General features: G+C 49.5%; 1 protein-coding gene across 6 annotated transcripts in view; it reads right to left on the minus strand.

Annotated features, from left to right (window-relative positions):
* Positions 1–5,930: 5,930 nt before the first annotated feature.
* MRTFB (myocardin related transcription factor B) overlaps positions 5,931–13,050 on the minus strand; it is a 259,815-nt gene continuing 252,695 nt past the window's right edge. For all 6 annotated transcript variants that reach the window (XM_045072094.1, XM_045072097.1, XM_045072095.1 and 3 more), the window contains one exon: positions 5,931–11,447. In XM_045072094.1, the coding sequence (XP_044928029.1) occupies positions 10,915–11,447 (533 nt within the window). In that variant the 3' untranslated portion in view covers positions 5,931–10,914. The remainder of the gene's footprint in view (positions 11,448–13,050) is intronic.

The following is a 13,050-nucleotide window of genomic DNA, read 5'->3' on the forward strand; positions in this document are numbered from 1 at the left end:
CTTTTTGTATATGGCTTTTATGGTATGGAGCTGTGTTCTCTATATCCCTACACTGAAGAGTTTGACTCAGGAAAGATGCTGTTCTTTGTCAAGTGCTGTTTTAACATCTATTGAGAGGATCATATGGTTCTCGTCCTTTCTTTTATTTATATTAATTAATTTGCAGCCCAGGAATAAATCCCACTCGGTTGTGGTGAATAATCCTTCTAATGTACTGTTGGATCCTGTTGGCTAGTATCTTGGTGAGAATTTTTGCATCTGTGTTCATCAAGGATATTGGTCTGTTATTCTCCTTTTTGATGGGGCCTTGGTCTGCCTTTGGGATCAAGGTAATGTTGGCCTCATAAAATGAGTTTAGGAGTTTTCTTTCCATTTCTGTTTTTTGGAACAGTTTCAGGAGAATAGGAATTAATTCTTCTTTACATGTTTGGTAGAATTCTCCTGGAAAGCAGTCTGGCCCTGGGGTCTTGTTTGTTGGGAGATTTTGGATGACTGCTTTAATCTCCTTACTGGTTATGGGTCTGTTCAGGTTTATTTCTTCGTGGTTCAGTTTTGGTAGTTTATACACCTCTAGGAATGCATCCATTTATTCCAGATTGTCACATTTGCTGGCGTATAATTGCTCATAATATGTTCTTATAATTGTTTGTATTTATTTGGTGTTGGTTGTGATCTCGCCTCTTTCATTCATGATTTTATTAATTTGGGTCCTTTCTCTTTACTTTTTGATAAGTCTGGCCAGGGGTTTATCAATCTTATTACTTCTTTCAAAGAATCAGCTCCTAGTTTCATTGATCTGTTCTGCTGTTCTTTTGGTTTCTATTTTATTGATTTCTGCTCTGATCTTTATTAATTCTCTGCTGAGTTTAGGCTTTATTTGGCAACTTTAGGAGTAAGGTTAGGTTGTGCCATTGAGACCTTTCTTGTTCTTTTGAGAAAGGCTTGTATTGCTATATATTTTCCTCTCAGGACTGCCTTTGCTGTGTCCCACTGATTTTGAACAATTGTGTTTTCAGTTTTTGTTTGTTTCCATGGATTTTTAAAATTCTTCTTTAATTTCTTGGTTGACCCAGTCATTTTTTTGTAGGATGCTCTTTAGCCTCAATGTATTTGAGTTCTTCCCAAATTTCCTCTTGTGATTAAGTTCTAGGTTCAGAGCATTGTGGTCTGAAAATATGCAGGGAATGATCCCAAACGTTTGGTACCAGTTAAGACCTGATTTATGACCCAGGATGTGATCTATTGTGGAGAATGTTCCATGTGCGCTAGAGAAGAATGTGTACTCTGTTGCTATAGAATGGAATGGCTCTGAATTTATCTGTGAAGTCCTTCTGGGCCAGTGTGTCATTCAGAACCCTGGGGAATGTGAAAATATCTTAATGTATGATACTGTATGTATGTTGCAGTATTTGGTTTGCTAGTCCTTTGTTTAGGATGTTTGTGTATATATTCCTAACCCGCACCGGTGTGTTTATTTTGTTTTCTTATGTCTTTATTAGGTATTGATGTCAGGGTCCTCTCTAATAGAAAGTCAGTAGGAGCTCTCTTTTCTCAAAGAGTTTGTGAAAAATTGCTAATAATTTTTCTTTGAATTTTTGGTAGAATTCATGAGTGAAGCCACTTTGTTGGTAGTTTCTTTTCTTTTCTTTTCTTTTTTAAAGATTTTATTTATTTGACAGACAGAGATCACAAGTAGGCAGAGAGGCAGGCAGAGAGAGAGAGAGGAGGAAGCAGGCTCCCTGCTGAGCAGAGAGCCCGACTCAGGGCTCGATTCCAGGACCCCAGGATCATGACCTGAGCTGCAGGCAGAGGCTTTAACCCACTGAGCCACCCAGGTGCCCCTTGTCAGTAGTTTCTAAAAATTAATTCATTTTCTTTACTTGTTGTAGGTCTATTCGAATTTCTGATTTTTTTTCCCCGAGTCTGCTTTTGGTAGTTGTGCCTTTCTAGGAATTTGTCTGTTTTATCTAAGTTAATTTATTGGCATAGAGTTGTTTATATCATGCCCTCATAACTTACTATTTTTATTTATTTATTAGTATTATTTTTTAAAGATTTTATTTATTTATGTAACAGAGAGAGACACAGTGAGAGAGGGAACATGAGCAGGGTGGGTGGGAGAGGGAGAAGCAGGCTCCCCACTGAGCAGGGAACCCCATGGGGGCTCGACCCCAGGACCATGACCACCTTCCACGATCATGACCTGAGCTGAAGACATGAAACACTTAACTGGCAGAGCCACCCAGGGGACCCTAAATGTGTTTTCTTACATGAAATATTTCCAACTCACTGAAATGAATGGGGCAGAAGAAAGAAATCAACTGCCAGTAAGTAATGTTAATGTTGTTCTATATGGCTATAGAGTTATTAAATAAAACATAGAAAGAAATTAAATGAAACATTCAGTATTAATTGAAGATTACTTTACACCTTCCACAGTCTCATTTTTTTCCTTTTTCCAGAAGTAGCCTGAACCTTGAAATGGACAGGTCTTTACCAGCCATATTTTGTTTATACGTTATATCTTTATGTCTAGAAATCCCCACAGTGTTCTTGTTTTAAAAGGTGACTTGAGTTACCCCTGCGTCTTCCTCCACTTTCTTCCCTGAAGCCTTTTGTTTGGAGATTCTTTATGGTGACACACTTGATTTTCTGGTTTAGCGCACTTAGGTAAATGGCTGTGTTTAGAGTTGGCTGAAAGGCGCACGAGCTGTCTTCCTTGCCTGCTCTGGATGCGCTAATGTTCGCTCCGGTACGTGGCGGTCTGGGGCCAAGGGTGCTTCTCCAGGACGTACACCAAAACAGCGGAGTCACAGAGTTTGTCTCTTCAACTTTATTAGGTGTTGTAAAAATTGTCCTGGAACTTTTTAAAGATTTTATTTATTTGTCCGCGCGCGAGAGAGGGTGAGCACAAGCGGGGGAGAGCCAGGTGGAGTTCGGAGAAGCAGGCTCCCTGCTGAGCAAGGAGCCTGATGCGGGACTCGATCCCCAGACCCTGGGATCATGACCTGAGCTGAAGGCAGATGCTTAACTGACTGAGCCACCCAGGAGTCCCTGTTCTGTGACTCTTGGGCTTCTAGATGTGCTCAAGGGGCTCTAGAAGTCCCAGCCCTGATAGACAATGCTTGGTTGTGAGTGAGTCACTGACTGTGGCCACTGGGGCTCATTTATGGCCTCCTGGTCTTGTAATCCCGGCGGTGGCCGGCTAACCTAGTCAGCGCCCTGGCCTGAATGCCACACACCACTCCCAGGGAATAGCTGTTTTGTAAAAACGTGTGACATGGAGACATGGGAGACACACAGTTGGGGTTGAACCTCATGACGGATGGAAATTCGGTCAGCCACGATTGGTTGAATTGGTAACATATTGGAATGGAGACAAGCGTTGTATGCACTGAGTCTGCAGAAGTGGTCTGGGTTCCGGGGCATCAGAAGCGTGGTCTCGCATCCGGGCTCTGCTTCCTGTGTAATTTCAGGCAAATCATTCCCCTTTCTGTCCTCCGTTGCCACATCTGTAAAATGGAGGCAATAACAGTTCTTAGCTCATAGACTTGTGGTTCAGTGAGGTTGTGTGAAGTGTTTGGCGCAGGGTCTGGGGTCTAATAGCACTGAGTATGTTTCTGCCCCCGGCTGCCTTCCCGTTCACTGGCGCTGTGTACTAGAGGTGTGGGGAGACGGGTAAGTAGCTTTTGGTTGTAGCACTTTTTTTTTTTTTTTGGTCTCCCTGTTGTGGCTTCTATGTCTCTTATGCATGTGATGTCCTGGCCAACCTTCCACGTTGTTTGACAGACATAACTGAAGTAGAGCACATAAAGCTGCTTGTCTCAATGGCTTTGCAGACCTTTTTTAGTGCTTTAAAGTACGTAACAAAACCACTGTGACTGTGCTCTTGGTCGAGCGAACTTCATGGGCACAAAGCTTTGTTTGCCATTCTGCTGAGTGTGGACTTGAGGACCATCCAGCTGGGGGAGAAGAGGCAGAGCAAGGGTCTCAAAGGCCAACACTGGAGTCCCTAATGGGAAGCACTTGACATTCTTGAACCCGAATACAGGCCCCTCCTCGCTGTCGGTTCACCATCAGGGTCGGACGGGATCCTACTAGCATTTGTTTGTTTTGGATTTTAGATGCTTTTGAGTCTCCTGTAGGTGTTGTCCAGGGTGAGTGACCCCCCCCCCCCCCCCGCTCCGCCCCAACCCGACCCCCCGCTGGGCCATCATCAATGGTTCCCACCTGCCAGGATCTGGGACACAGTCCTGAGCAACAAGAGGGCCTTCCCAACGTTGGGGAACACCTTTGCTTTTTGTTTAACGACACAGTAGGGGTTTAATTTTAGTACCTTGCCACAGACACTAGCAGAGAAGACGGGCAGGGTTTCAAGATGAGGTTTCTTTCGGAAGTTAAAGCAGGTTCAGATGAACGGCTTGTCAGACTTCTCAGAAGCTAAGCCGTTTGTGGAGGGAGCGGGAGGGAAGGGTCCTGAGGGGACGAGAAACCTCCGAGAGGACTGTGTGGCCACGTTAACTGGTCGGGGACATGTGGTTCCCATCTGTGCTGGAGTCGGTCTGCCCCGGTTCGGTGCCGGTGCGGGATTGCCCCACGGGCTGGTTCTTGTTCATTTCCCGGCGCTGAGCGTGTGGGCGTGTCTGCGTTTACACCGACCGGAGATTCACCCGGGTTCTAGAGCCAGTGTGCAGTAGGGGCTGTGGAGATGCGGGATGATGCCTGTGTCCAGTGTCTGAAAAGCTTTCCGAGGCTCGGTGTGGCCCAAAGTTAACAGAATTCTCGACAGGAGACTCTGAGGCCCCTCCACTGGGGGGGGTCCTTGCGTGCCCGGCTCTCGCCTACCGTGCGGACCTGGTTTTTCAGACTTTGTGCGTGAAGGGGGTCCCACAGCTGAACGCCAGCATCTGTCTGGCCTGTGGCTGGGCGCACGGCAGGGCCACGGCCCCAACTGCTCATCATGTCTGGCCTCGCCCAGCCTGTTCCCTGTGCCTGGAACGTCCTCTCCGTGTGCACGTGCCGTGTGGGCCGCGCGCCTCTCCTCCGAGGCGGGGCACCTGCCCTGCTCCCTCTGACAGTGTTCTCTGCCCCCCTCGGGGTGGGGACACTGGCTGGTGATGTGTGATGTGATGACACATTTTAGGCCCTTGGGAACATCACGGACCCACAGATGTGCTGAGGCTGCTGTCTTGGTCCCTCAGCATCACAGAGACCGACCCTGGGGCTGTAGTTAGGTAATTCGTGATCTTTCTGTTCTCCCGGGCTGCGGGTGACAGACAGCGACACGAAAGCCCTGGCTGCCAATCTGGTTTACTCGTGGCCATTGTATTTCACCAGATTGAGGAGGAAAATAGAATGCTGTTTCCCTCAAAACTGTATCTTCACCACGGGCTTCCACTTTCCTAGATTGAAAATTAAATGCCATTTTAGGAAAAGACCCAATTCTAAAGACCATTTCCATTTTTATGGTCGATAAAAACACCTCATACAGTTTTTTGAAACCTGGTTCCATTGAAGGACTTTCTGGGCGTCTGGGGAACTTTGTTGGTGGCTCGATTGCTACCAAAGTGTTCGTGTTTCCCCTGCACAGCCCTGCTCGCCATGCCCTATCACGCTCTCCTCAGAGCTCCCTTCCCCTTGTAGGAGAATGAACATGACTTTGGTGTCAATCTGGTCATACTCAAGTTCAGCCAGTCCCGGTTTCTCCTTTGTATCCCCCGTTCCTGGCCTTGGGGGAGGCTGGCTCCCTGGATGTGTGAGCCACAGAGCTCGCCTCGGTGAGGCTACTGGTTTTGTGCGTGGCCAGCTCCTGTGGGGCGAGTTCCGAAGGGGGGGGGGTCTCCTCCGAAACCCCTGCCCACACCCAGCTCCACCGTGGCCCGCCCTGGCCCGTATGGTGTGGCCCACCATCTGCACAGCAAGAACCGTAGTACATCAAAATGTTCTTTATTTGAGACACAAAAATGCAAAATTGCTGAGATATCAAACGTTTGCTGACCGGCTACAATACTGCCACTATGTACAAAAGATCTGATGAGAAATGTGCACACATATAAAAATACAGTATGCGTTACTATGTACAGTACATGTGCAAATGTATGGCATCCAAACATGATACGGAATTGATTTCAGGGGTGCAAACAGCAAATACAAAGGCATCATGGTTTTCTTTTAAAAAACAACATAAAGGCAATACATGAATGGACCCCCCGATTGCCGTCATTTTTTTGTTCATTAAGCTAGTGCTTTCGTAAGCGGGGCTCTGTAGGTTGGTATCTTTCTCCCTGTTTTCACAAAGTGAGATGCTAAGACGTAATGTGACCATGAAAATCAGAAGAGAAACACCTATCACGCTGTGTTTTGACTGCAAGCAAGAAAAAAGGAAACTAATCTGCACTTAGGAAGAAGCTGTATTACTACTAAATATGTACTATTCTTAAACCAACAAAACAAATCTATACTATTTTACATGAAAACAATAGAGAAATATCTACACCTTTGTGAAAATTATAACCTTAAAGGGAGTAATACCTTTTTGGGACTGACTGTTGAGATATCGTTAGTCTCAAATTTTAAATAAAAAGTGCCTTCTTTTGGCAAATACTTGGCAATGCCTTTGGTTCCTTTAAAGCAAGTTTGCATTACTATTGGTTACTTGAGGTTAAGTACTTTTGGTAGATACTAAACCCTTTCCTCAATGCTCCCTCCTCCTCCGCGGTCAGCCAGTTTCCTTACAGCATAACGTAGAGAGGTAATGGTGAACGGGTCTCGGTGATTCTATGAACTTGGTTAAAGCTTTGTCTTAGTGGTTGGCACAAAGCTCTTTTGAACATGACAAGCTGCGTGGATTATCGCCAAGGACCTATTCTGATTCCAGAGAGCACCTTTGGTCTGAGATGGCCATCCCGTTGTCCGGGAGCGGTGACACCACCCGGCCGCGGCTTGTGGAGCACAGCGATGTGTTGGTGCGGCGGGGGAAGCGCTCTGTGTAAACACGTGCCGCTCTGGGCCGTCCTGGCCTCGCACCGGAGATCGGAGATCGCAGGGAGAGAGGCTCCGCGGGGCTGCCGGCGCTCCCCAGATCCGGCAAGGAAGAGGGAGCGGGGGGGGGGGTAGGGGGTGGCACGCACGGCCTCCCTGTGGTCCTGCAGACAGAGTCACTTCACCAAGAGAACAGGTGGCCCGGACAGGCGTGCACGGGAGTGGGGCTGGAGACAGGGCGAAGAACGGCCGCGTCTTGTTACTTTCCAGTTGTGACCGCAGCGCTTGGCGGAAGAGCCAGGACACGGTAGGAGGCTCTGCAAACACAGACCTGCCCTGCTCAGCTCTGCTCCCCGACGGAGCGGCCCTTCCAGTTAACGTGCTTGGATCCCCTGGGCTCATTCCGTGGCCTCCAGGGCAGCGGACAGTGCGATGTTCTGCTGTGTTGCAGGGGGTCAGGGAGACGCGTGTGTGCGGAGAGGGTGACCGAACAGGGAGGGTTGTGTGTGGACCTGGAGAAGCGGGCTGCCCCTCTCAAGTGACTGCTGGCAAGAGCCTGAAGGGGTTTCGGGGGCTGTGCCGGCCAGAGCGCCTTTGCCCTGCACTTTTCTTGGGCCCCGCCTGTTTGTGGACATGAGAGGGACTGTCTCATCATCGCTTGTGGGGACAGTTGCTGGGCCAGCTGCTGCGGCTGGTTTCAGCCTGGGAATTAGGAACGGGCGCTTTAGAAAGTGGGGTGGCCTGGAATGATCGGGGGCGGGAGGAGGGCAGAGGAAGCCTGAGTCCACTCTGGTGAGCAGAGGGGGGGACAGGCTGCTGGCCCATCACTCGGGGCTGCTGACCGCACAGTTCCGGGGTGCTAGCAGATGACCGTGACTTTGCTTTCAGCGGGCAGTAGCCTGGGGGCCGCTGCAGACTGCCTCCCGAAATCGCACTTCCTAAAGTGTCAGTTACACGGATCACAGAACCGGGTTTTTTAAAAAGGAAACTTAAATAAGATCTCTCTAGTATTATAAAAATAGTCCTATAAAACACAGAGTATCTGAGCAAGAAATCCCACGAATTGAGAATATATCTATGTACAAATATGTGGCAAGTACTGTACAGTAGATTGCACAATTCTGGAAGAACGCTAGTGAACCCCCAGCAACATGCCCGGAGGGGCTCCCTGGACGCGCGCTGCTGAAATGTACACAGTAGCCCCCGGCCCCTAGACTCGCAAAGCCCAGGGCAGCTCTGGGGCGACTTGCTCTTCCTCCCGGCCCGGAGGACAGGAGCTGTCACCTGCATACCCTGGAGAGGCAAGCTCCATGCGACGGTGTTTCCGGAATATTCGGAGAGGTCAGACTGGATGGGAGAGAGCGCATGTCCAGGAGCTGGTTGTTTCCTTGGCAATGGGACATTGTGCAAGACGACGGGCCACACCCCCACGTCTACACCACACGCGAGCGGCCTGGCTGCCCTGCTCTGTGCTTTGACGGCCTTGACAACGCAGACAATCCGGTCAGCGGGGCCTCGAGGACAGCACGGTCTTTGGTCACGTCACCTGCTGCACGTCTCATCTTGAACACAGCTGCCCGTGCCCCGCAGGCCGGCCGCCCACGCCAGGATGGGAGGGCCCGGCGGAATGGGGCGGGTGGGGGCTGCTGGAGTTCGGGTCGGCGGGCTCCTCGCCGTCCCTGTCAAGGAAGCCCCGTACGTAAGGGTCTGGACGCACACGTGAAGGAACTCCCAGTCCAGAGCAAGCAGGCTGGCGGGGCGGCGCTGTCTGCGCTCCAGTGGATTTCTGGAGAGCACCCTTCCCGCGACATGTCTCCGGCCTTAGTTTGAAAAAGCAGCGGGGGAGCTGAGGGCTGGGAAAGCATCTCGGGCACCACTCAAGATGGTGAAAATAGCAAGCAAGAGTCCACGGCACTAGCTGGTCACTTGCCTCTCACAGTCCCACTGGTATCTGGGGTGCACTTGAGAAGCCACTGAAATCTGAGTGAAGATGAAGCCCAGAGTCCACGTGCGGAGCAGGTGAGCCCCAGACAAAACCCACAGCCAGGACCACCCCCAGTCAAGTACCTGCCCCAGTAGGCAGCCGGTCCCCGGACGCAGGCCCTTCTGGAAGGGATGCACTGGGGCCGTGCGTCCCCCCGGGGTGACATTCTCTTGGGCTTGCTCCCACGGTGGCGTCCTGCTGACCCAGGCTACTGGACTCCAGGCGCTGGATTCCCAGTTTCTGAGCATTGAAACTGCTCCGTCAGACCACACCGCACACCGAGCGTAACCGCTTCTGCCCCGAACGCTTCAGACGTCTCTCAAGTTGGGAAGTGCCAGTTAACGGAGGGCTCCTGTGTTCCGGCCGAATCCTGGAAAAGCAAACTTTCCTCCTGTGGAGGAGCTACAAACCGAAATCAGATCGGCGCTCAGGCAAAGCGCAGACCCAGCCGTGATGCGTGGATTCTCTCTAAGCAGAGGGTCAGGTTGGCTCGGGCACGTCACCGTGGGGACGCAGAGAAAGCAACCTGGCCCTTGGGTTTACAGAACGTGAGGTGCAGACCATGGTGAGATTATTCAACAAACACCTTCACACTTTTTTTGGTAGATTTCAGGGTTTTTTTTTGTTTTTTTCTGAAAAGTTATTTACATTTTGTCCTAACCTTAAATGACTAGCTTGAGATAATTCTGGAAGTCCCGTGATAGTTGGCATTTTAGAAAATTCTTAAGGAACTACTCAGCAAATGGGTGATAACTTCTTTTCTATATGAAACAATGACTAGTAAAACCTCCAGTTTTTCCCTCTTCGGCTTGAGAACCTAGTGAGAGCTCGGGAATGACATCCAGTTACTCGCCTGAAGGATGCCGTCAGGGAAGACGGCAGAGAAGAGGTGGTCAGAGCCGGGCCCCGCAGCCAGCCTGCCCAGATTCCCCCCCGGAACCCCCGCGGGAACACTCGGGGCTCCCGGCACACTTCTCCTCGGCCCTCTCTTTGCAACTCAACAGCTCAGAAGGATATTTTACAATGAGCCTTACTTGTTCTGTGAGATGGGTCTGGTTACCTGAAAATCAGTCAGCATTTCTTTAAATATGGAAATACACATGGCTCAGGGACTCTAGAAACAGTCAAGTTATTAAAACAAGTAGGAGCGCTGGCTACCAATTCCTTACCCCAATGTAGGCTGTACAAATCACAACGTCAGGGTGGACATACAAATGTCTCATATACACATTAAAACCCACCTACTGAACCCCGAGGGTTGCTAATAGAATTTTCAGTGTTATCCATACACAAGGACAGTGTTTTGGAGACGTCGTCTGATGATGGTGAAGGATCTCGCACTTGAACTGAAACCTGGAAGCTACGGTTAAGATTCCCCAAATCACAAAACGACGACACAGATCAACGATGTTGGTTTCCGAACAGAAGCAGAAGTCCGCAGTGGCCGCTGTCTGGGAACGGGCGGGCGCCCTCCCCGGCCTCTGCCGCCCGCAGCCCGGCTCCGGTCGTGGCTGGGACGGGCCGCATGCAGGGGCCGCCGTCCCCTCATTGGAGGGGAGCTGTCTGCCTTGAGCGTCGGGTCTGAAGGTGACCGCAGAGGCGTAAATGTAGTTCATGGACGGCCAGAGAATCCTCGTGTCGCTCTCCCGCACACGTCCCTCTTCTGGATGTCTTTATTCGTTCTCTGCCGAAGTCTGGAGAAACAGGTGGGTCTTCTGTAACCAGTGACTTTTCAGAAGGCCCTGTGCTGTTAAGTTGGAGAAATTCACTGCTGGGCGCCGTGAAATGTGTTCGCACTTGGTTTCCAGGCTGTGACCATCTATCCGTTCTTCCCGTGACAACATATTGTAATGCAACAGCGCAACTCTGAATCTGTCTCTAAAAACTGACCTTGGAGAATGATCTTCATCTTCTGAAACGACATAGGCTCGAACGAGAAGTCAGCGATGTTAGTCCCACGGCAACGGCAGGTCCTGTGGATCTAGAAAGTCAGCGGAGAACATGCTGGGGGTGGTCGTGCTGAGGGGAGTGAGCCCTGACGTGTTAGGCATCGTGATGTCCAGCCACTCCATGTTGTCCAAGTTCGAGTCCGAAAGGTCCAGTGACAGACAGGGGGTACTGGCGGCAAACTGGGCCTCGGAAGTCTCCATGGGGGAGTGTGAGTGGTCCAGCACACCCGAGTGACTCAGCAGATCGTTCTGGAGGTCCTCGATCAGAGAGAAGGGCTCTCTGTCCTCACTGCTGCTTGGCAGTGGGGCCATTTCGTTGGCCGGAGGTAAAGTTCCATCTAAGAACGCTTCCAGCTGGTTCTCCAAGCTGGCGGACAAACTGCTCATGGGTTCTAAGGAGATGGGTGGCGCCATCTGGACTTGGGGTGGTGGCCGGGACACCACTGTGTTGACCGGCATGGTGGTGATGCTGGCTGTCACCGGTCTCATTTTGGAGATGGGTGAGGGCTCTTCTTTTATAGGGAGGGAGATCTCTGTGCAAAACAATTGAAGGGATCAGTAAGTAACGATTCAGTGCTCTTTAAACACTTCTGGCACGTACCAGGAGAGTAGTTTCACTACCGGGCAAGGACGCAGACACCGTCCACCATGGGGTTAGGATGACGGCGGTGCTACTCGTCAGCTATGGTCCTTGGTGACCTAGCGGAGGGTGACTCATTTGAGTTAAATGGACACTAAAATTTATAACATTCTGATACACTTTCTCTCCCTTTCAGTAAGCGTGATAAGCATCACATGCAGTTATACGCCACTAGGCAGGAGTCGATGGCTTTATTATTTTGATTATTTGATCTCTGGGTCCTTGTTCTGCACTATTTCAGGCTTTAGACATGGAACCGTGGATCTGCCATCACTGTGGTTGCCACCCTTAAAGTCAAAGTGGGTGTCCCGTCTTTGCAGACGCGAAGTGCATTCGGAGACCACAGCAGATCTAATTAGTCTTTTTCCTGTTATCGTGACAGCCGAACCGCATGTCCCGTCAGCCACATACGTTCTGCAGGAAGTTCTACAGATACGATGCTGTCTTGTTTTCCTCCCAAATTAAAGCTAACACACCATTCCTCTGACCTTGACCTTATTTTTCTGACCTGTTCGTTTGTTTTCTGAGTTTACCTAAAATCTTGACGCTCTGGCAGATGTCTTAGTGAGCACTACTGATGCGTTCTTGCGGGATCAGGTGCAAAGGGAATGCGCCACCATCTGCTCTGGATTCCAGCTTTCATTTAGATACACATATTTGAATATTTCTTACTTTCTAATGGGTATCTGGTTTCATTTCTATGCCTACATGGGAGGAGAAATGGATTTGCTAAGAGCTATGGGAACTCTGACGTGAAGGAGGACGTGAAGGCGCTCACACACCCACGCCGTCGCATGCGTCGTCGACCGTGTGGACTCATGTGCTGACTCCCTGCGTGTGTCCTGTGTACGTCTGTTGTGTGTCCTTTCCTGCGGGCAGCTGAAAGCTGACAGTGCTAGGTAACCTGCCTCAGAATCAATTCTTTACATTTCTGTTTTCATTATCACTGGCCTTCATTCACAGTAAGATAATGTCCTCAATGGATACTTTGCCATTAAAAAAAAAAGTCCTGGTGTGCCTGGGTGGCTCAGTGGGTTAAAGCCTCTGCCTTCAGCTCAGGTCATGATCCCAGGGTCCTGGGATCAAGCCCCACATTGGGCTCTCTGCTAGGCAAAGAGCCTGCTTCCCTTCCTCTGTGTGTGTGCCTCTTTGCCTACTTGTGATCTTTATCAAATAAATGAATTAAAAAAAAAAAAAGAAGTCCTTGTAGAAAATAACTCATTTGATGATGTCATCACATTTTCATTTCTAAGTTTGGGCTGTAAAAATTACTCCGCTTAATCATTTAGAAAGTCTTTGGCAAATGCATTTTAAAAAAAACCCAAACCTTAAGATCAGGCCATGAAACGGTTATTTATTTCCAGAGCATAAATATATCATATTTTGTAAGGCCAATGTAGTTCTTAGAAAAAAGAACTGCTCATGTAGAGTTATAGTTAAGCATCAAGAATTTCTTGTCTTCAAAACCAAACAGTACCTGCTATGAACGGAGAAAT

Source organism: Mustela putorius, unplaced genomic scaffold, assembly GCF_011764305.1.
Source record: "Mustela putorius furo isolate JIRA1106 unplaced genomic scaffold, ASM1176430v1.1 tig00004007_pilon_pilon_pilon, whole genome shotgun sequence".
Classification (NCBI taxonomy): Eukaryota; Metazoa; Chordata; class Mammalia; order Carnivora; family Mustelidae; genus Mustela; species Mustela putorius.